Here is a 24,331-nt window from a genome sequence, read left to right on the forward strand (position 1 = left end):
TCCTGCTGAAAACAGCAGAGTGCATTCAGCACCTCAACATGTCATGCACACAGGAACAGAGGCAGCTGGAAAAGAATACCGTGATAACTGCACCAGAAATAAGCAATTGATACTTTTCCCGCTTTGTGACAACTTGGAGTAGTTCAAAACCGTATGTTCCTTTCCCATACATGTGAACAATATTGTAGGTCGGTTAGGTGAAAGTGCATCAATGTCATAACATTTGCACCACTCCGAAGCAAAGGCATGGACTGCAGCTTCAAACTGCCCTGCTGTTTCACAGTCATTCTCTTACAGCTTTACACCAACTGTCATTTTTGAAGCACATGGCTAAAGTTAAACTGACCATTTCTGTACTCAGATTATTTTTACCGTTCATTCCCCTTTAAAAGCTTAGCTAAGCTTGTCTCATACATGGTTAAATAGAAAAATACCCTGAAATTCAATAAACGTCAGAGGTCAAGAAAAAGGTACCACCCTCCCCTTGAAAGCAACCAAGTCCCAATTTCAAGGCTGTTTCCTTACACCACGGTTACCTCGTTGTCTTGTGCCTGGGGTTGGTAGATATCATGGCACGGCATGGAGACATGCTCCCTGAAAACTTCCATTATGGGTAATGGAAGTTATGGGCACAAAGAAAGGAAAATGGAACCCATGGCTCATAACATCTGTTCTGAGACTCCCGGATTAAAGAGGCACATCTTGTGGGCACGTGAGGAAGTTCTAAGAGAAATCGTAAAATATCAACTGTTTTTATAAATTACTTTGCACTTCTCCAATCTGATTGTGATAACTTGTCTTTCAGTTCTGGTGATTTTGTTTGGGTATGCTGGGAGATAGAAAAGCTCATAAAAATGGGTACAGTAGATCAAAACACCTACTTTGATTTTGCTATCATCTTGCATATGTTGTTAACATACATGTACAGATGGTTGACTAATGTACAAATTACTGGTATACATTTTCAACTTGATGCAAACGTTAACTGCCCTGCTCCCACTATTAAATGTCATGCATGCACCAGTTTAAAAGTATGCCTCTCTGGTCGACTTCATAAAATATACTTGAGTCAAAAGAAATAAATTCTTCTTGGTTTTTACAAAGGAATGTGTATCTTATTCTCAATACGTATCACTTAAGGGACTAGCTATACACAACTCTTTGTGACTTTTTTTTTAGTCGATAATAGGCACTTTCTAAGAATGGATTTGTGACCCAAAAGACTCTGAAATTCGGTCTTTAGTACCCCCTTTCCTAAGTGGATCTGCCTGAGCCACAGTAGGCTATAGAAACAACTCTGCAGAAGTCCAGCAGTAGACCTGTGTGCAAAAAAGCTTTAGAAAATTGTAACCAGAATAAAATTATAGAAAAGCAGTTATCTGAGTTGAACAACTTAACTTCTTAGTTGTTTTTTTATAGCCATATTTCAGGTGTTATCTCTACAAACAGTAAGAAGCATGTGTGAACAATTTCACACCCGTGTTTCATTCTTTCTAAGTTACGATATGCTACAAAAACTTGTCTTTCTGTTTAACATTCTTTTTTAATTTTAGACCATTATACTTAAAAGTTTGAAATGATTACTTAATTTTTTCTTGTTTGTGTTTCTTTGCTAAAAGCCTTTCAACGTCACCCTTGAACAAGTTTCAAAAACACAAATTTAGAACATTCAACACCTTTGGAAAATCAGCATCTCTAACAAGAATTGTTAAAAGGCCCTTTTACCCTGTGGTGCAGGATTTCTATAATAATACACACTATGTTAATAGTTTAGTATTTGTGGGATGGATATAATCAGCTTACAAGATGGTAGCTGTTCTCCAAGACGGAGGGAGTAGGGATATCCTTATGTAAGAGTTAATGATTACTATCTAAGTATAATGTTAAAAAAGAGGAGGTATAGTTGAGCGAAAATGCAATTCATGCACAAAACCCATAGCAATAAATTTTCAATATCCCACACTGCTATCTGACTTAGGCAACAAAACAGTCATTTAAATGGAGCAAATGCCACCTGTTGAGGAAAATAACCTAAGTTACAAAAAAATACCCTATGGAAAGAGATCATAAAATGGTACTAACAGTTTAAAAGGTTGAACTCCTCCTTGGCATTCATCTATAATTCTAACTTAAAGAACAGTGAGGAATGAGAGCTCGATATACTCAGCCTGAGATCAAATTTGTCATGGCAACATTGGCAGGTTGGACCCTGATTCTTCAAATATTACATTGCCTTGGTTAACAAAAATCATACTTTTTTTTAAAATTATAGAATAGAGATTATAAATAAATGTAAAGAGTGCATGCAGTCAACTGCATAATATACAAGCAATATCTATGTTTTTAATAATCATCTTCTTTGGCAGGCCAGAATCCAGCTGGACATGCAATATTTACATATCAAAATCCGTAATGTGTTCATCATATTGAAAGCAAGTGAAAATATATATATGTATATACTGTATATACACACATATGTATATAGATGTATATACTGTTTTTAATATATTAACAAATATATATGTATATATATTAAAAGTGGATTTCCTCTTTGTCAGATTCAGGTGACTCAGGCCTCGAAACACTAAAAATATCCTGACATGGTATTTGGGGAGGTACTGGGAGCGGCATTTGGGATTTGGGAGAAGAGGTCTGGGGCGTGCTTTTTTCTGAGAGTATTTTTAAAATTTCTGCCACCTGCTTCTCCAGGGCAGTCATTCTGCAGCTCAGCAGCTGGATGTCCTCTTTGAGTTCATGTTTGACCTCCTGCAGTGTGGTCTGTAAGGCCTGCTCGGGGATGGGATAAAAGGGGTGCTTGGCATCAGCCTGAATGGGGCTGTGCTCCAACGGACTTCGCGCCTCCCCAGCCTTATCCAAACGAAGGTCACTTTTTGTAATCCCACTGTCACAAGAATCTGTTTTCCTTAATGGGTTTTTGGTCACACTGTTCTCAGAATCGCTGCCCTTGGGGTCCTCTGACAGTAGCCCCATCGACTCGGCTTTAGTGACATTATTCCAGTCTTCCTTCTTCTCCTCAGGGGCTCCCATAGTATTCTTGAGTTGCAGCCACCCCTTCCCATTTCCATTCTTCATTCTGATGGGGCTGTTCACTTTGAGACATTTGGGATCAGCACCGCCATTGGGCTTGAGTTCCATGGCATCACGGTTGTTTTGCTTGAGGGACTCACTGGTTTTCACGTAGGCCAGAGATGTCTGAATAGGTGTGATCTGTGACACGGTGACCACACTGGTGCCCGTGATGGAGGCTCCATTCTGTAAGGAGCGGCTTTCCACCTGGAGCTGGTTCCGCTCGGGGTCACTCTGTGTTGACCCCTGATTCCGTAGTTCCTTCTGCTGTTTGAACTTCTGGAAGAGCTTTCTGACCGGATGGTCCACGGGGATGCTGAGAGTGACCTCATTCTTCTGCCTGAGACGTTCCTCCTCCTCCTTCTTCACATCACTGATTTTACGGAAAATGATCTGTGGAGGAGGAGAGATATTGAAAAACGTAATTATAAAAACTGATGAATTTATAATTGCGTGACATGATACTGGACGTGCTTTGTTCTACAGAGGAAACCCTTGAACATAAGGTAAGATCATTTCTGAAGGGAAAAATATTCCAATGTCATTTAACAGATGTGATATACTTAAAACCCAACATAGAAACATCGACTAAGCTTCCTTAGTTCTACTCTTTTGCATATCAGAGGGAGAATGTAGCAGAGACAACTGAATAGAGGTACTTACTTTCCAGTTTATGTTCCCATTTAATAGAAAATATACAATTATGTAAATATAAATATATATGTTAGTATATGTATACTTGTGTGTATACACATATGTGTAAGGAAATACATATTTACCTCTTAAATTTCCTTGTAATGCATCACTATTTTTTGCATGGTTTTCTTTTGTATATAAACATGATTCAAAACCATTTTTAATACCATCCTCTATTTAGAGGTCAAATAGTAAGAGTTCTAGGCCATAAAAGCACTGAAAAGTTAGACAGTTACCAATGTGGCACTGGGCTGGTGGGAGGAGGGGTTAAATGTTCTTGTGTGGCTCTGGAGGGTAGAACTGGCATATATAAGTAGAAGTTTCTGGGAGGCAAATACTAGCTCAATATACACTTCATTTCAAACTGCTATCTATTAGCTGAATAAACTGCATTGAAAACCCATGAGCCCCACAGCACTAAAATATTCAAACAGAAGGAAGGATATCGTCCAAGTAATTCTTTCACTGAGTGGGAGGTTGTACTCTTCAAATTCCAATATTCTTTAAAATTTAAATATACGATTAAATACATAGTGCATGTGATGTTTAATAGGTATCCACAAATAAGCATAATTTTATTAAAAATGTATTTTGAAAGTAATATTGGGAACTTATAACTCCATCAAGAGAAACAAAAAGTGTTAACCATATAAGAAATTACCACTTATATTATCAGAGTTAGAAGTGAATTTAATAAGCATGAGATTTTTGCTCAGAGTCCTTCTGAAGAATGAAATCACTGCAGATGAAGCTACAGCAGATGGAGGCTGCAAGGAAAGCTCAAAAAGGAGACGTATTAGAGAACGTGCTCTCAGAATGAGACAATGCTATGAGGTCAGCAAAATTACTTACATCCGTCACCCTCTCTTCATGAAGTTTTTGGTTAATTTAGAAATATATGTCAAGTACACAGTCCCCGGCATATCATCAACACTCAAAATAGGCTGGTTCTCTCCCTTGAACTCTCATAAAATACTTTCTATTTGAAACCATTTTCATCACTTCTTGAAGATTCAGCAGCTTCCAAGAGTAACATATAGTCATTGACTTTATACCAGAAACCCAACACTGATGATGGCCACTGCTAACAGAAAAGGCAGGGAGAGAGCAATCCTCCCTCTAACTAAGAGCACATTTTCTAAATTGAGATTGATGCACTAAATACTGCTTATCAAGTGGTAATAATTCGTATTTTAACATAAATATTCTCTAAATTCAATAACTGTCTGTAAAAACCAGCCTATCTTTCTTTCTCTAGTGGCACATGAAATTGGATCTTTTTAAAAGATGTAATACTAATCTCGAAGTCTGACATCAAAGCTCCAGCAGTTTAATTAGAAGTCTTTCAAAGGATTGACATATATTTTATGCTTCCTAAGTAAACAGAGCTTGTTCTAAGCCTTTAAGATAATAACATTCTTAGGGACTGGACAGATCCAAACATCCAAACACAGAAACAGTGATACTGTCCTCCCGTTTCATCCTCTCATTAAAAGGGCACTCACGTTGGTTCTATGAACTGACATGAGGGGACTAAGGTAGATGACTGGCCACATCGTCCTTCATACTCAACTCTTACCTTTTTTGCTTCTTTTTTAAAATGTAGTTACTTAACCTTGGATAGACATAGCCTTGGTGCAATGTGGTAACTGACAGTAGCCTTCACATTTGGGAAAAAAGTATCTATTTCAAATTACCAGCGGAGGAGGGCAGGTGCTTGGCACATAGGGATGTCAGATAAAACGCAGGACATCCATGCAATATTTAGGACATACTTAGAGTAAAAAATCATACATTATTTATCTGAGTGGGATATATTAATACTTTCAAATGTATTTCATTGTTTACCTGAAATTCAAATTTAACTGGGTGTTCTGTATTTTTGTTTGCTAAGTTTGGCAGCCCTGTTAGTATGTAATAAACAAAGATGTTACTATCTCTAATGTCCATGTGTACTGCCATGTGAAGTTCACAGTTTAGGAAAGATTTGGAGCTCCTAGAGACTGATAATTTGTGGGTGTCTTAGGCCAGAGCTTTATGCTTTAAATTTTCAACATAATGGCTAATAATTGCTTAAAATTATTGTCTGCTTACCGAGTTTGGGATACTTAGTGATTTAAGAGTGTAACACACCCATGTAAAGCATCAATTAAAAAAGCCTGGTCCAGCTTTCTGACGACCAGCTGCCCACCACCACCCCTCAACCAAGAACAAACAAAGGTGTTTGGACTTGTACTATTAAGCTGAGAACAAAGACTCCAAATGCCAAACTACCTAACACAAAAAGAGCCCTGTCACAGGGCCAGGCTGCCAGGCTGCATCAGGCAATAAATGAGATAGAGCCAGGTTGGCATACTTGGCCTCCAAGAAGATGTAAAAAGAGAAATAATAGAGGTTTTGGATATGAGAAGCCAGAATCCTAAGAGTGTTGCACATTGCTCCTTTCCCTCCAGCTCCCCAGTCCAGAGGATAGGGGATGAGTTGACATTAGACATAGCTTCCTTGGGGTTTAGGTGTACTTATGAATATAGAGACTGGTCTTGACTTCTCACCTGGCGGTTGCAGAGCAGCAGGACCCACACATCTATTCTCTGGAGCCAGCAAAGCATGGTGAAAAAATAGATGCCCTCTTTAGAAGACCAAGATTCCTCTCTTTGTTCCTTCCCCTCACTCCCTGTGTAGCCAGATGGCTAGGATCCCTGTGGAGCCCGGAAACTGCAGCCCGTAGCCATCTGTGATTTCAGCTCATAGAAGCCAGATGAGGCAAAGCTACTCCAGGAGGTGGGAGAAGTTACTGCACCCCATAGGACACCTGCTGCCAGGGACTTCTCGACATTCAATACGCCACACAATAAAGAGAGCTCAGCAGTTGGGTGTGGCCAGCTCAAAAGACCAACACTCTGAGAATTTGAGAAGTGACCACAGGCCCTCCAGATTTCACAGACAAGCTCTAGATGCTGAAAGGGATCTCCCCTCCTCCTTTAGCAGCAGGACCACAGGCAATCTTGAGCCCAGTGAAAACAGAAGCAGGTGTAGAGGGAGGACTGAGAAGAAAAGGTTGTGAGGAAATTTCTTACCCAAGCTATAGAATTTGAACTGGAACCTAAATGAAAACAGCAGCACTTGGATTTGCTCAACTACTGACCATAACCCGAGGTAACTAAAAAACATTACTGGATCAGATAGAGGTACTCAACGAACTAAATTTATTTAATTTATTTATTTATTTCAACTGCAGAACAGCAATTATGCCTTATTGGAAAACAGTTACAAAAAGTTTGCGTATCGCCTGTGGTCACTTCCACACACATATTATCTCATTTAACTATCCTCACATTAAAAGGGCACTCACGTTGAGTGAGTAACTTTCCTCTGAGGGAGGTCCAATTTATTCTCATGTTACAGAAGAGCAAACTGAGGCACAGAGAAAACAAAGTGGTTTGCCTTAAGTCACACAATTAGTGAGTGGCCAGGATACAAATGCAAGGCGTCAGATTCCAAACGGTCTTACCCATTACACCTACTGCAGCTCCTCACGGTGACTGATACTTCCTTCTGAACTTGTGAAACCTGGATGCTGAGTGGGTGAAGTAGGCAGTGGGACAGCAGTTTCACACCAACAGGTAACCCTTCACAGAGCATTTGCCATGGAGAACCATTCCTGAAAGCAGGGAACTGAACAAATGATCGTAGCTCTCTGCTTGCTGAGTAATTGACAGCCTTGACAAAAGCTGGGGAGAGATTTCAGGGAGGCGGTTTCTAGACTCTCCTCACTCTCAAAGGCAAAGCCAGCAGGCTTGCTTCACTCCACCTCCCTTCCAAATACATGCCACAATTTTGTAGCTTCTTGTTTCCTTCAAGGTGGCCCATGTATTTTCTTTTAACTTACTTCTACATATGTTAAATTTATTACTTTTATAAAAGGCAGGGAGTAGGGAGCATCAAGGACTGTAATTTTCCCCGTACTCTGATACCATCTTTGATCTCACTAATACCTAGATTCATTTGTTTATGGGGACAGGGATTTTTGTCTGTTTCATTAACTGCTGTGTCTCCAGTCTCTACAGCAGTGTCTGTTACATTGAGGGTCCTTAAAAAATAAATGCTGCTCATTAATTCAATAACCTTTTCATACGTGCAGCATATATATGTTTGTGATAGGTCTCTGAATCAAAAATATTACAAATAGGAAGATTGTTTTCTACTTTTTTAACTTTCCCCTCTCTATACAATGATTCAATGTTATCTGTAGTATTACAATTGATTATTAATGTCTACTCCTATTTCCTCATTTGGAAGCAAACATTTACCTCCTGGCATCCCCAGCACCCAGCCCACTGCCAGGCAGAAGTAGTGTTTGCAACAAATGCTTACTGAGAAGAATCAGGTTCAATCTTTGACCCACAAATCAGTCTTTAAAGAACTTGAATCAGAACTTATCTTCAGTTCCATTGTAAGGATTCAATAGCATCCATTAATGCAAACTGATGACAATGCAAACTTTCTTAAGGTGAGGTAAGAAAATATAGGCACCAGAATTAAAAACAAAGAAACAAGAAAAAAGTGAAGAGGTGATTTCATCATGTTTACAAGGTTCAAAGACTAGTAATCTACTGAGGTGGCACCATCAGTTGAGTCAAGTCTTATTTGTAAAGTATGATAACTTTTTGTTTTGTGTTAAGTTGTAAAGAATGCATTACGTAACAAATAAGGAAATAAAACATCAGGGATGCCTAATGTAAGAAATTCATTGTATTTCAAAAACATTAAAAGTAATAGGCCCTCTCTATGAGTCCTCACAGGTTTTAAGATGACTTTAAGACCCTAAACTCCAAGTTTCAATACCACTGTATTTTTATTACTAAGGAGACTACATTTCATCATAAAAATAGCATGATAATTAATCTACATTACCATTGCAAGCATGAGCATTCTCAAATAAATTCTCTGAATCTTTCCTTTTAGGAAGTTCTTTTTAGCTTTAACTTTTTAATCAAGCAGATGAGAAAATAGTTCAACTTAATAACAGAATGGAAAGATTGATAAATTTTATTTAGTTAAACCCTTTAAAAATAGGATGTGTTTATTTAGATTAAAAAAATTCTACATGCTACTTTTTGTCACTTGAAAGAATCTGCAAACAATGAGTTTTCATAATCCAATTGATTTTTACATGGGCAATGTGTCATACAGAAAGTACAAAGTTTCTGGCTAATTCAGTACATAAACTATATGGATTAATTTGACCCAATTATTACATGGAAATGATGATTATTTTTTTCTAGAAAAGAAACGTAAATACCATACCACCCCCAAAGAAATTATTTTAGAAAATGTTAATGGATCTTAGTGAAGTTCACAGGAGATCAACTTAGATGAATTAAGCCACGTAAAAGAAAAAATGTATATCCGTGATTATTAACATGGTGTTCAAAGAAATCAGCTTTTAAAAATCTAATATTTGGGTTTTTTCTCAGTATTAATAACCCAGAACCCCTTGCACTTGATGCACTCTGCGTCTATCTTTTGCCTAATGGTAAATCAACTTGCTGGTGAACACCACAAAAATTAAGGACAGAATTTAAAAAGAAAAATCATGAATCAGGATATGATCCCAGCCACACATTCATGGGTAGGAAGCACAATAGCCTGTACTGTTTCTATCAGCAAAGAGGTTTATTTCATTTAAGCTTTTCTTCTGTGCTTCATTATTTTCTGTGGAGCCCATGCTGGAAGGTTTAATTTATTTAAATGATAAAAGCTTCTTAACCTTAACAGGGAACACGGCCAGCTGAGCTTTCCATTTCAAAAGTAGGACATTTGATCATAAAAGTGATATCAAAATTGAATAATTTGAATGTGTTCTGAACTTTGAAATCCAATAAAGGCAAGGAAAAAGAGGGTTGGAATCATTTGTTTAATGACATGGATTTAGTGTTACATAATTTGAGGGAGCCTAGAGGTGTTTTCTCTCCAATGGCCCATCACTTTTCAGACCTGTGAATCTAGGGAATTGACTAGGAATTTATAGCTATATGTGGTCAAGCGGCAGCTGCAGTTCATCAACTCTTACGGGATCCAGTTTGTTTGGTTCTTTGGTTCTTTTTACTGTTTCTATAAATTTAGTTGCTAATCCTAACTCTTAGTCCTCTCAATCCATTTTAACCTGAACTAATACCACAAAGCAGTATTTATTAAACACTATCATGTACATATCAGAGGCTATAAGTTCTTAACAAAGGCCACAATGACAGAGCTGTGGCAGATGGCCATTCAACAAATTTAGATGTGTGAATGAAGGGCAGTGATGATGCATCACACTGTTGAAATGTGGCTGTCCTGCTCTACTTCACCCACTCATAAATCCAGAAGCTCTTCTAGGACAAGGAATGGGTTACGGATCTAGTTCAGCCTCTTAGATCCTAAATGAACTTTCAGAAATTAATTAATTGATTAATGTAAAGAAAAAGGAAAGAAGGAAGGGGAGTAGAGAGGAAAAAGGAAGGAAAGAAGGATGGGAGAAAAGGAATATCTTGATTTTGTTAATATGTTGGATAATGCCTTATGTGGATAAGGATGGTTAGTAAAATGCAAATGAAGAACATTCTAGAATCACTGATACAACTGTTGAATTTACTAACAACACGTTCTAGGGCTCATTTTTCTTTACCACCTAAAAGATCATTAATCTCAATTCTCCACACTATCATAAATATGAAAATATATTTTTCATGAGGAACAAAAAACATAGATTGTAAACTCCATTACTGATGTTAGCATAACTCTGAAACACAGTTGCTCTATACATGTGTTTCTATTACTAAAGTTTGTTTCATTAAAAAAAATAATATAAGAAGGAAGACAAAGTCTTCAAAACCAAGAATACAGCTGTTCCAAGGGAAAGCTGGCACGGTTTAGATTCACTGTCTCAAATATTGCAGTAATCCAAGAATTGCTCTCCCTGCCTCCATTTCTGGTCTCATTTCCCTTCATTCCATTCTCTGCTATTGTGTATCAAATATGATAGTGTCCCAGGTTAAAAAAAAATCACAGAATAAAATTAAAACTCTTTAATAAAAAACAGCAAGCCTATTGTAGTCCAGTTCCACCTGCCTCTCCAACCTCTATTTTCTTTACTCCTCACTTGACCTCCACACATGAGCCACACTGAGTCACTCTGAGGTCCAGAATATTGCACATATTGTTCTCTCCTCCTCCTCACCTGCTGGGGAATGCCTAGTTACCCATTAATACTCAGCTACACTGTGCTCTTCTTTATGAGGTAGGATCAACTACATAATTTGCTGAACCTAATACAACACAAAAATTCTGGGCGTCTCACATCCTACTTAAGGGTAAAAGACTGACATTCTCGCCCCAAGATCAGGAAAAAGACAAGCATCTTGCCACTTATATTCAACACTGTACTGAAGGTTCTAGCCAAGGAAACTGTCAAGAAAATGAAATTAAAACATCCAGAATGAAAAAGAAGAATTAAAACTGTCTCTAGCACCAACATGATCAGGTATATAGAAAATCCTAAGGCCTTCACACATACGTATACACAGAAAAAACTATTAGAGCTAATAAAGGAGTCAAGCAAGGATACAAGATACAAAATCAACATAAAAATTAGTTGTATTTCTGTACACCAGCAATGAACCCTCTGAAAATGAAACTAAGATAATAATTTCATTGACAATAGCATCAAAGAGAATTAAATACTTAGGAAAAAAGTTAGCAAAACAAGTGCAGGACTTATACACAAAAAGTATAAAACATTGTTGAAATAAAGAGCCAAATAAATAGAAAGCTATCTCATGTTATGGATAGAAATACTTAGTATTGTTAACATGACAATACTCCTCAAATTGACCTGTAGATTCAATTCAGTTCCTATCAAAATTCAAAATTCTAAATGCCTATTTTTCAGAAATTGACAAGCTGACCCTAAAATTCAGATGAAAATGCAAGGGACCCAGAATAGCCAAAACAATACAAAAAAATAAGAGTGTAATTGGAGGACTCATACTTTCCAGTTTTAAAACATATTACTAAGCTACAATAATCAAGACAGTGTGGTACTGGCATAAGAGCAGACATACACGTCAATGGAATAGAATTAAGAGTTCAGAAATAAATACATGCATCTATGGTCAATTGTTTTTTGACATGGTGCCAAGGCAATTCAATGTGGAAAGGTTAATCTTTTCAACAAATGGTGCTGGAACAACTGCATATCCACACACACAAAAAATGAATATGGATGCCAATGTCACCCTATATACAAAATTTAACTCAAAATCGATCAAAGACCTAAATGTAAGAGCTAAAACTATGAAATTCTTAGAAGAAAACAAAGGCATAAATTTTAGTGACCTTGAATTAGGCAAAGGTTTCTTAGACAACTGAATCTCAAGCCACCAAAAAAATTAAATATATAAATTGAGCTTCATCAAAACTCAAAACTTTTTTGCCTCAAAGGACACAATCAGGAAAGTAAAAAGACGTCCCACAGAATAGGAGAAAATATTTGCAAATCATATATCTTATCTTGGTTTTATATCCAGAATATATAGAAAACTACTACAAATCAACAATAAAAAGACAAAAGAAAGACAATTTAAAAATAGTCAAGGGATTTGAAGACATTTCTCTAAAGACATACAAATGGCCAATAGGCACATGGAAATATGCTCAACATCATTAGTCATTAGGGAAATGCAAGTCAAGCCACAGTGAGACACCACTTCATATCCTCCAGGATGGCTATATTAAAAAATAACAACATGGCTATTAACAATGGAAAATAACAAGTGCTCAGAGGATGTAGAGAAACTGGAACTCTCACACATTGCTGTAAGGAAAATAAAATGGTGCAGTCTCTGTGGAAAACAGCTTGCAGTTTCTCAAAGAGTTAAAGTAACCATTTGACTGAGCAGTTCTACTCCTACGTATATATTCAAGAGAAATGAAAACATACAGTCGCACAAAAACTTGTGCATGAATGTTCATAGCAGCATATTCATGACAGCCAAAAAGTAGAAACAACCCAAATATCCAGTAACTGATGAGTTGATAAAATGTGGTATATCCATACAATAGAAAATTGTTCAGCCATAAAAAGGAATGAAGTACTGATACATGCTAAAACGGGGATGAACCTTGGAAATATTATACTAAGTAAAAGAAGCCTGACACAAAAGGTCATACATTGTATGATTTCACTTATATGAAATGCCCAGAATAAGAAAATTTAGTCAGAAAGTATATTAATGGTTTCCAGGGGCAAGGGAAAGTGGGAAATGGAAAACGACTGCCAATGGGTGTTGGGTGTTGAGAATGTTCTGGAATTGTATAGTGGTGATGTGTGCACAACTTTGTGAATATATTAAAAAACAGTGAATTGTGCACTTTAAAATGGTGAACTGTATGGTATGTGAACTATATCTCAATAAAAAAATGCAGGGCTTTTTGTTCAAAATTATTAAGAATTTCAAGACAGCAACAGCAGAGCATTAAACCAAGAACAGGGCTCTTCTAAATGCAAGGCCTTACAACTCCACAGCTTGCACGCCCGTGAAGCCAGCCCTTCTAGGAGACTTTCACTTACAGCCCCAGGTAGACACTTACTAGTGGTGGGATGCAGCAGCAAACAAGGTATTCATTCAAATCATGAGCAATTGTTAAACACCTACCATGTTCCAGGCTCTACTTTGAAGCTAATTATACATCAGTAGCAAAACAAAGCCCCTTAGATATTCCATATAATGTGAGATGGTGATGTGAGCTACAAAGAAAATAGAGCGTAAGGACATAGAGAAGGCAGAGTGGTTGGGTCTCTGTGAGGAAGTGATGGTCATGGAATGAAGAAGTGGACCGTGCAGATAGCCATGGGGAGAGGGCTTCAGAGATGGGGAACCTGGAGGTGGGAGAATGCTTTGTACATCTGAGCAACAGTAAGGAGGACAAAGTGGGAGGCACTTAGTAAACACGGGAAGAAAGACTGGAGAGGAGAGTGGAAAGGAGGCAGGACTTTGGATTTTAAACATGAGGGGAAACGCTGGGAGAATCTGGAGCCAAGGATTCACGTTTTCTCACTTCCACTCTGAAAGGATCACTCAGGCTGCTGTGGGGAAAATAAATTGCAGGGTGGGAAGGCTAAAAGGAGGGTACCAATTAGGAGACTTTTTGAGTAGTTCGGGTGAGACCTCAGGGTGACTTAGACCAGAGGTGGTGAGAAGTGGTCAGATTCTGGATTTATTTTGCCAGTAAAACTGGCAGGGTTTGCAGATGGGCTGGGTGAACAATCTGAGAGATGAAAGAGAAATTAAAAAAATAAGTCTCTCTTTAAGCAAAAGGATAAATGGTAGAGCCGTTTTCTGAGATAGAGAAGCCTGGAATGGTGGCCTAAAAACTAGAAAGACAAGTTATCCAGTCTCCTAGACACACACACACATGCACACACACATAGGCATGCATGTATACACATGTGCACAACATACAAAAGTGGAGCAGGAACAGGATAACTGACTAAGCACTCCCATTAAAAGGGGCAAGGAATAATGACAGAGAGACTCAGCAGTCACTAGGCCACAGCAATAATGAAATCTGCCAGGCAGGCACTGTGAGGATCTTCTTTATTAGTCTTTCAGTCTGCTATCTGGGGTAAGCTCTCTCTCATCCATTGTCCTTATTCCGTCTTTTTTGGAGGTTGTCCTTTGTCCATATTCCTCTAGAGTCAGACCTGATGTGGAAATTAGAGAGTTTGTCCTATTTCAGGGCTGTAGAGCTTCCTCAGCTACTTCCTGCCCGTGCAAATCAGGGGGCCTATGGTTTGGTTTTGGGCTCACGTAGTAAAACAATTTTTTAAGACCAAGCTTGTGGTTTCTTTGGCAATATAATTCTCTCAAAAATTTTAGTAAGTTTGTGATCTGTTTACAGTTAATTTCATGTGCCTGCAATCTCACAAAAAAGTTCTTTCCTAGATATAGTCCTCAAGCCTGGTTTAATCCTTCACCTTCTTGGTAGCATGTCTCTCTCTGTCTCTGTCTGTCTGTCTCTCTCTATAATGGCAGCTACATTGAAGGTATCAGACTTGGTGGGAGGTCACATCCATTATCTGATCTTTGCCACAAAACTGAGTCTTAAGGGACTTTTCCATACAATGACTTTTGAATCTTATTTCCACTTTTTCCCCTTCTTAATTCCTTCCTATATTTCCTTACAAGCAAGCTAACTCTTGTCTGAGATCACCTTTCTTCTTCATGCCTTGTTAAATGTAACGAGTCACAACCTCTGCTCAATACTAATACTCTGATTTCCAGCCTCTTCCAAAAGAGCTACACCGTTGGAAGACAATCACAGGTAGCAACTTCACTAAATGTTTTGTCACTGAAAAATATTTGTCTCCATCTCTCCAAGTCTTAAATATCAATTTCCTTACTTATTTCCATTCTTGCTAAGTCAATGCCATGTATTTTAGAATAAATGATGGCAGAACCTCACTATTGTTATCAATTTAGGTTAATGCCCAGTAGCATTGTAACTGTCATCTATTTGTTAGCATTTGAAAATTCAGAAGAATAAAATTGTTTTATTTCCAAGTTCTTAGCATAAAATTTTTACCACACTTAAGTCCAAAGGAACAAAATTGATAAAGAAAAACCATACCATTATGCTTTGCTGGGAATATAAGAATACAGCTCCCAGTATTGCCTGAGTCCCATAAATGAACCATTAGAACAGACGGTCTTTGAGAACATAATTATTCTGGTCATAGTAACAACTGCTTCCACATGTTTTCATCTTGGAATCATTGTGATAAAAATACCAGGATTAGAAAAATTGTATTAAGTATTTTCTATGGATTATCTACTATTTAATTTTCACAATAATCCATTTTATAGAAGAAAAAACTGAATCTTAGAGAGATTTAAAAATCTTCCCCAAGGCTACATAGCTAATGAATGACAGAGGGTTTCCAACTCAGGTCTATTGGCCTCAAAGACTAGGCTATGCTGACTTAGGAATTCCCAGTCTAAATTTAAGAGAGATGCAAAGGATCTAAGGAATCAAAGACCTGAGGAGAAGGAAATTAAATGATAAATGAGGTTGAAATCACTTTAGTAATTGCATACCCCAAAAGTCATGGGTCAACGCTGGAGAGTTAACACACAGAAGGAGATACATACAGTAGTCCACCCTTAACAACGATTTTGTTTTCTGTGGTTTCAGTTACCCATGGTTAACCTTGGTCAGAAAACATTAAGTGGAAAATTCCAGAAATAAATAATTCATAAGCTTTAAATTGCACGCCATTTTGAGCAGTGTGAAGAAATCTCATACTGTCACCTTCTGCCCCGCCTGGGGCATGAAACGTCCCTTCGTTCAGCGTATCCATGCTGTATATGCCACCCGCCCCTTAGTTACTTAGCAGCCCTCTCAGTTATCAGTTCGACTGTTGCAGTACTGCAGAGCTTGTGTTCAAGTCAGCCTTATTTTCCTTAATAATCACCCCAAAGCACAAGAGTAGTGATGCTGGCAATTCGGATATGCCAAAGAGAAGCCTTAAAGTGCCTCCTTTCAGTGAAAAGGTGGAAGTTCTTGACTTAATAAAGAAAGAAAAGATTCATATGCTGAGGTTGCTAAGATCTATGGTAACTTTTATTACAGTATATTGTTATGACTGTCTTATTTTATTAGTAGTAATTGTTGTTAATCTCTTACTGTGCCTAGTTTATAAATTAAACTTTATCATAGGTATGTATGTATAGAAAAAACATAGGATATATAGGGTTTGGTACTATCTGCCATTTCAGGCATCTACGGGGCATCTTGGAATGTATCCCCCTCAGATAAGGGGGGACTACTGTATGTACAAATATGTAATGGAACTCTTCAGTATGTAAAGAAAATAACATTATTTAACATTTGGCAAATGTGATTTTACAATGCACTTTAGCATATGTTACCTCATTTTCCCACCATAACTCTATAAATGAAGCAGGGCAATTATTAGTATCCCTATTTGACAGATGAGGGTCAGAGAAGTTAGTGACTTGCCTAAAGCTCACATAGCTAGTAAATGGCAAGCTGGGACTGAAATCTATTTCCTAATGTCAACTCCAGTGTTCCTTCCACTATTCCATGCTGACATTCCTAATGCTAGGTATAATTTTGTTTTGTAGTTTGCAATGCACTTTCAACTATATTACCCTACTAGACCTCATTTGATACTATTTCTTTGTCCCCAGGAACACATCCAGTATGTGGCATTAGCTTTTGCTTTGTAAGAGAATGGCTGTGCCTCAAGGAAAACAATTACTGAGGTACAGCAATTACAACACCTTTAAAGACATTTTTTCATAATGAAAGAAAATTTCAACAGCTTTTGTTTAGAAAAACAACTCTAGTATATTTATTTAAATATGTGTTAATTTTTGCATTTTATTTCCAAAAGAACAATGCAGCTTTTACTTAATATCACACACACAAATTCTTCACTGTAGGGAAATATAGACTGAGTAGGTACATAGTTTTTCTCTGTTAGAGTATTATTTTCTTGAAAGATTTAGAAATGTATGTCTAGTCTAGATGATATATTACTGTTTCAATCTTTTACAGCTGGAATCAGATTTACACAAAATGGGATAATTCTTAGGCATTGCTTAATTTTATGGAATTTGATAACTGATATTCAGAGGAGTCAAGGTGACTAGGCACTTGGATGTCCAGCCAGTCATTCACGGTTGGACCTAGAGCCCACTTCTCTTGGTTTCTAAGTCTACTCTCCATTTCCCCCAGGGGATAGCTCTTATTTCCAAATTAAAATTGTGTGGCAAAATTTTTTAAAAAGACATTTCTGACAGTCAGGAGGCAAGGGTTTGGATGCCATCTCTGACACTGAACACCTGTATAAACTCGGCCAAGCCACTTAGCTTTTCTAAACATCAGGTGTACTTAAAGATCTGTTAAAGGTAAACAGTTCTCTATTTTATCAAGATGATGTAGCTATTCCATGTAAAACAGACATCAATTGCTTATGTTGAATGTAATGAGTGACATAAGTTATAGCATGTGTTCACCCAGGTGAATTGAAAATGGGATCTCTAAGTATTTATTGATCGCAAAATAGCCAAATTTTGGTGCATAAATCTCTCCTCTTTTCATTCACCACTTGGATTTTTGAACATTCCATAGAAGAAAATTAGACACGCAAGTCCCTGCCTCTTTGGACCATCTCTACTCTATTCCAATTGAAGAATTTAAGACATTTAGATAATGCAAAGGAGACGGTCTTCCCTTGCCTCTCACAGATTAGAAAGTATTGTATCATATACACCATTTTATGTTTACTCTAGTAAAAGGCTGCAGGAAACAGAACTGGTGATTAGTACCACTTCCAACTTGAAAACTTCCTTTGCAGGAGACTTGATGTTTACAGGATCTAGTGGATAAGCAATAATGGTCATTTGGAGATTGGAGTTCCAGTCCTAGCCAAGGCTCTAATTAGCTATGTGACCTTGTGTACAAGTCCCATAATCTTTCTAGACTTTAGTTCCTTTATTTAAATAGTGGTGATGGTACTGCACTTAGTTCTTTTCAGCTCTAACTATCTTCAAATATATGAAATAAGAGATCATTACCTGATGCTAAAAAAAAAAAAAACTTCGAAATAAGATGGACAATCTATTTTATGCTCTTTAAATTATTCCTAACATAACTTCTTGCTAGAAGATAACACACTTGCCCCATTTTCCAGGTGTCAAAAATTCCTTGTATCAAATCCCACTAAGGCTTCTCCGACCCTCAGTGACAATTATAGGTCTAGGATACACGTGCTGCTTTTATTTGTGTTTTGATCCTGCTTCTTCCGGAGGCAACTGCTGACATGCTGTGCTGAGAGAAGATGAAAATTTGCTGCTAATTACCAAGGTTCATGCTTCTAAATATTGCTAGCCCGTAATTGAATTGCTGTGTCTAGAGTTGAGTATTAGCTAATAACTTTGTCCCTACAGTGTTGAATTGTAATTAGTTATTCTAGTCAAAGGAGAGTATGGGAAGCTATGTGGCTGTTTCTTTAGTGTTGCAATTGCCAGGAGCTGGGACTTACAATTTTAAAAAGAGTATAGTGTTTAAGTGATTGAGGTGTGCTGGTACACTTGCCCACCAACATGCACACACATATACACACAGCAAAGCCAGCAGATGCTCTTGGAAGAGAAGTTTGAGCTGTCACCATTAGGAAGGCTGATTAAAGAGATGTCGGCTGTACACGTTATTGGGGCACGAGTTGCAGAAAATTATATTTGAGCATCAGACAGCATTAGAATATATGATAACTTCACTTGAAGCTTCCTTTATAAATATATTCAAATAATTGGTACCAAATCTAATATTTGTTAATTAAAACATATGTATCTGTGATTTATTCTATTCGGAAGTATCTTTATACAATCAACATAGATATCCCAGTATCATACTCTATTCATCATCAGACAGTTGTGTTATCCTTGGGTGGAAAAGCCTCAGATCCCATATATTACTGTGATTGGAGGACCCTCCCCTAATAACATAGGTAACCTAACATAGGTAGCGTGAGAAAAGTCTTTGCCCTGTTTTCTTAGAAAGCATCAATAATATTAGCTCAGTTGATACTTCAGAGAGTTTTGGCCCTGAGGAAAAGACAATCTGAGGAGAGAACTGAATATTTTTAGCTGAAGATCGCAAGGTATAAAATGGGAGAGTCTGAAAGAGCATAGTTGACTTAGGACATAAGAGTGGAAGGAGAGTTCACATTTTTTGACGGTCAGCTGAGTTCCAGGTACATACTATGCATAAAGAACACAAAAATAAATGACTTAAATAAATGCAGGGATACACCATGTCTATGGTTTCTAAGACTGACTATTGTTAAAATGGAAGACACTCTTCCCTAACTGATTCATAGATTCATTATAATCCAAATCAAAATTTTAGCAGGATCTTTTGAAGAAATTAACAAGCTAATTCTGCAATTTATATAGAAATGAAAAATGCACACAATAGTCAAAGCAATACTAATTGACAAGAAGAAAACTGGGAGCCTTATGTGGTCCATATTTTACTATTGAAAATTATAGTAATTAAGATAGTGTGGTATTAGCACCTGTCTTAGTCTATTCAGGCTGCTATGCCAGAGTTCCATAGACTGGGTAGCTGATAAACAACAGAAATTTATTTCTCACAGTTCTAGAGGCTAGGAAGTCCAAGATCAAGGCACTGGCAGATTCAGTATCTGGTGATGGCCCACTTCCTGATTCATAGATGGCTGCCTTTTCACTGTGACCTCACATAGCAGAAGGAAGAAGAGAGCTCTCCCGGGCCTCTGTTAGAAGGGCACTAGTCCCACTCATGAGGGCTCCATCCTCATGACCTAATCACTCCCAAAGGCCCCTCCTCCAACTACCATCACATTGTGGATTAGCTTTCAACATATGAATTTTGAGGGGACACAAATATTCAGTGCATAACAGCACAAGAATAGACAAGCAAATGAACAGAATAGAGTGACCAGAAATAGGCTCATACATATTTGTACACTAAATTATGATGAAGATAATACTGCAGCACAATGGGAGAAAATGATCTTTTCAATATAGGTATGGGATAAATTGAGTACTCATATGGAAATAATAAATATCTTGCCCTTTATCTCATACTATAACACAAAAATCAACTCTAAATAGATTGTAGATCCAAATGCAGAAGGCAAAAACCATAAAGCTATTAAATAATATAGAGGAGAAAATTTTCAATACCTTGGGATAAGAAAAGATTTCTTAAATAACAAACAAAAAGTGGTAACGATAAAGAGGAAAAAAAAGAATAAGTGGAACTACATTGAAATTAACGCTTTTTGTTCTTTGAGAGATACTATGAAGAAAATCAAAAGACAAGTCAGTGAAAGGAGATAAATTCAATACATATACCCAATAAAAGACTCATATCCAGAATACATAAAGAATTGTTACAAATCTTAAGAACAAGACAAACAACTCCAATATAAAAATGAGCATTTTACAAAAAGAAAAAGTTATATAAATGGTCAATAAATACATGGAACAGTGCTCATCTTAATTAGGCATCAAAGGTGCACAATTTAAAACCATAATGTATTATCCTTACAGACTCACCAGAATGGCTAAAATGAAAAAGAAAATAGAATACGTTGGAGAGGATATAGCAAAACTAAATTCTCATAAACTGCTAGTGGGTGTACAAACTCATACAACCACTTGGAAAACTGTTTGATGAATAATTACTGAAGCTAAAGATAAACATAGTCTAGACTCAGAAATTTCACTCCTAGGTAACACTCCCTTCCAAATAATTTTGTACAAATGCAAATAAAAGGCATGTAAAACACCAACCTAGCAACACTGTTCATAATAGCCCCAACTGGAAACCCAAATGTCCATCAAGTTGAAGTGTATTCATTCAGTAGAAAACTCTTCACTGAATATTAATGAACCATGACTAACTACAGGCAACATGAATGACTCCTACAAAATAATATTGAGTGAAAGAAGCCAGATACAAATGAGCACATATTGTATAATTCGATCTAAATAACTCTAAAAATCCAAAAAAGAGGCAGAAGTAATCTAAAATGTTAAAAATCAGAATAATAGTTAAATCTTGGGGGTGGGGGTAGGAGTCGTGCATGCAATAGAGTAGGATATGGGCTTCTGACATGCATCCTATTCTTTTTCTCAAGCTAGGTGCTGGTTACATGGATGTCTTCAATTGTAAAAATCCATCAAGCAGTACACCTATGATTTATACACTTTTCCATATTTGAGCTACATTTCAATTATAAGTCTAGTTGAATGATAAATAAGAGCTTGACCCATCCCCAAGGATTCTCAGTGTAGTAGGAGTAAACCCTCTCATTAGCATGTTGTTACAATGCAATGGGGTGGTTCACTGTATTATAATTCATCAAAGATTCAAAGGAGTCCCAATTATGTGCAGGATCCACTTGTAGGTGCTAAGGATACAATGATGAATAAAATAAGCTTGCTGCTTACAGTCTGGTAAACAACAAGGGTACATAAACAGGTAATTTTCAACAGGGTATGTAAATGCAGAGGCATAGGAACGCACATGATACTAAATAGACTAGACCCTCTTTAACTGATCTTCACTTAATCGCCATGACTAGCTTGACCATCACCTTCCCTTCTCTTTGTAAAACACACTGACTGATGCCCACAGCACACCAGATACTCCAGACTGGTTAACCTGTGAACCTCTACATCCATCAGTTGAATTGTAGGCTTATTAATAGTCACTTGTATATATGTTTATACATCAAGTCTCTTGCTCCACTTAGAGAAACCAAAACAGGAAATCTCAGAGGCTATATTATGGTATGGTTTATATTAAAAAAGATTATTAATGCCTTAAAACATTGGTAATTGAAATGTACATTTTTTAAGGTTTTAAGTTAAAATATCTAACCAAAATTTTTTTATTAAACTACTAATTACTAAGCTACATACAATGCTTTGATAAGAGTATACACCCTGGTGCCATATTGGCTGGGTTGGAATTGTGGTTCATATATTCATCAGCTATGTGATTCTGGCAAGTTATTTAGCCTTTCTGTGCCTCATTTTCTTCATTTGTAAATAGGGGTAGGAATATGGCTGTTGTTGGGAATAAATACATGGCTGTATCTAAAGAACTCTGAAAAGTGCCTGGCACATCATATGTATTTTCTTAATCAGTGTTAGTTATTAATATTTCTGGTCCCCATCACACCAGATAAGAGAGGCTGTAGTACAAAGGTGTAGGAAAAATGGAATGGATCTTGAGAAGAAGGAGTGACAAATGACACTTAACGGTGTGAAGCCACTAATGTTGCCTGGTGTGGGGATTTGGGGAAAGCTTCATAAACCTTTGAGCAGGATCTTGAATCATGGGTGGGAATTCACCAAGGGGACAAGGGCTGGAAGTAACTGTGGGCAGAGAGACACAGCTGATAGAAAGGTGTGGAAGACAAAGAGCATGGTACATTTAAAGAACCTTGAGTTGTTCTATATTCTTATATATATAGTACATATAAGATTCTTGGGACTAAGAGAGAGAAGGTTAATCTAGAAAGGTAACTTTTAATTTACCTTTAAAATTTCCATTCTTCCTCAAGAGACTGTGAGTTCCAGAACAGTCTCAATTTCTTCTTTTCCCCAGATTATGTGACCTCCATACTCTCCTGGCTCACTTCCTACTCACTGGCCAGTGACCAGCCTGAGTCATCTCATCTGGATGCTTCTCCTCTTCCTCATTTCTAAATAGGAGAGTCCTGAGATTCCATAATTTTAAATGACAGCTACATTCCAAAGGATATAAATGTTTTTGTGCAGTCAGTCTGTTCTCCCAACTTCAGATTCTTCTATCTACATAATGTATCACCTAAACTGAACACACTTTAGAGACAGAAGGTGCTATTAATAATTACTCCAAAACAAAAGGCATAAATCAGGACTGTCTTGGGCAAAGTAGAACATACCGACACCACATATATCCAGCTACTTACTCAACAACTCCATTTAGATAGCCAATAGACATCTCAACCTTAACACGTCTCAAAACAAACTCTTGACTTTCAGACCTGACAAAGAAGATTGCACATTTCCTGGAGATCTTGATCTTTGAGCTGGATACAGTGCCTAGATGAGACTTGCTATTATCTACTTTGTGATCTAGGTGGGAAGAAGGGTATGGTGTAGAGTCAAGTCTCTAGGGCAGATTACTAATTTACCACCAATTGTTTCCTCTTCTTCCCTTGTACAAGGCTAGATGATGACATTTTTCTCACCTCTCTCAGAGATAGGAGTTGCCATATGACTGAGCTTTAGCTAAGGGAATGTAACCAGAAATGATGTGCATCATGTCCAGGCCTAGCCTAGTATAATTTCCCTGCAGGACTTCTTCTTTTTTGTCAGCTGGAAGTGAAGGACCAGTGTATACAAAGGATGATAGAGCCAAAAGATATAAGGATCCTGGCTCCCTGAATCAACCAATGGAAGACAGCCCACCAAACACTTGATCTGGATTGGTACATAAATGAGAATTAAAATTTTATTAGGATGCTGACATTTGGGGGTTACTGATTTTAGTAGGTGCCATTTCCTTTACAAAGAAACTGATAGATTTTCTGTGAATTTTCAGTTTTATCTAGTCTTATTGTCATATAAATATTATTTTACTGAATTGAAATCAAAGAGTAAGTTAAAATAATCTACATTTCGCATGGAAACAAAGTCTTTATTTTTTCTTTTCAGGCTTTGCAAGAATATATAGTTATTTTAGGCATTTACTTGTATAATTTGAACTGAAAATATAGTTTTTGGACTTAATGGATTGCATGCAAGGACAAGAAATGTGTGGATAAAATTATTATCTTCTGATTCTTACTTTTACTAAAGCCAAAATAAAGTAGCTCCTAGAGCATAGTATTTAATTTCAAGCTTTGCCTTAGAATTAGTGATTCCTGTAG

At 37.2% G+C, this 24,331-nt stretch overlaps 1 protein-coding gene across 1 annotated transcript in view; it reads right to left on the reverse strand.

The window, feature by feature from the left end:
* Positions 1-2,532: 2,532 nt before the first annotated feature.
* Positions 2,533-24,331, reverse strand: part of KCNH5 (potassium voltage-gated channel subfamily H member 5) — a 305,105-nt gene continuing 283,306 nt past the window's right edge. Inside the window, exon 11 of the mRNA XM_046647837.1 lies at positions 2,533-3,480. Within this exon, the coding sequence (XP_046503793.1) occupies positions 2,533-3,480 (948 nt within the window). The remainder of the gene's footprint in view (positions 3,481-24,331) is intronic.

The sequence above is a fragment of the Equus quagga genome, chromosome 20, assembly GCF_021613505.1.
Source record: "Equus quagga isolate Etosha38 chromosome 20, UCLA_HA_Equagga_1.0, whole genome shotgun sequence".
NCBI lineage: Eukaryota > Metazoa > Chordata > Mammalia > Perissodactyla > Equidae > Equus > Equus quagga.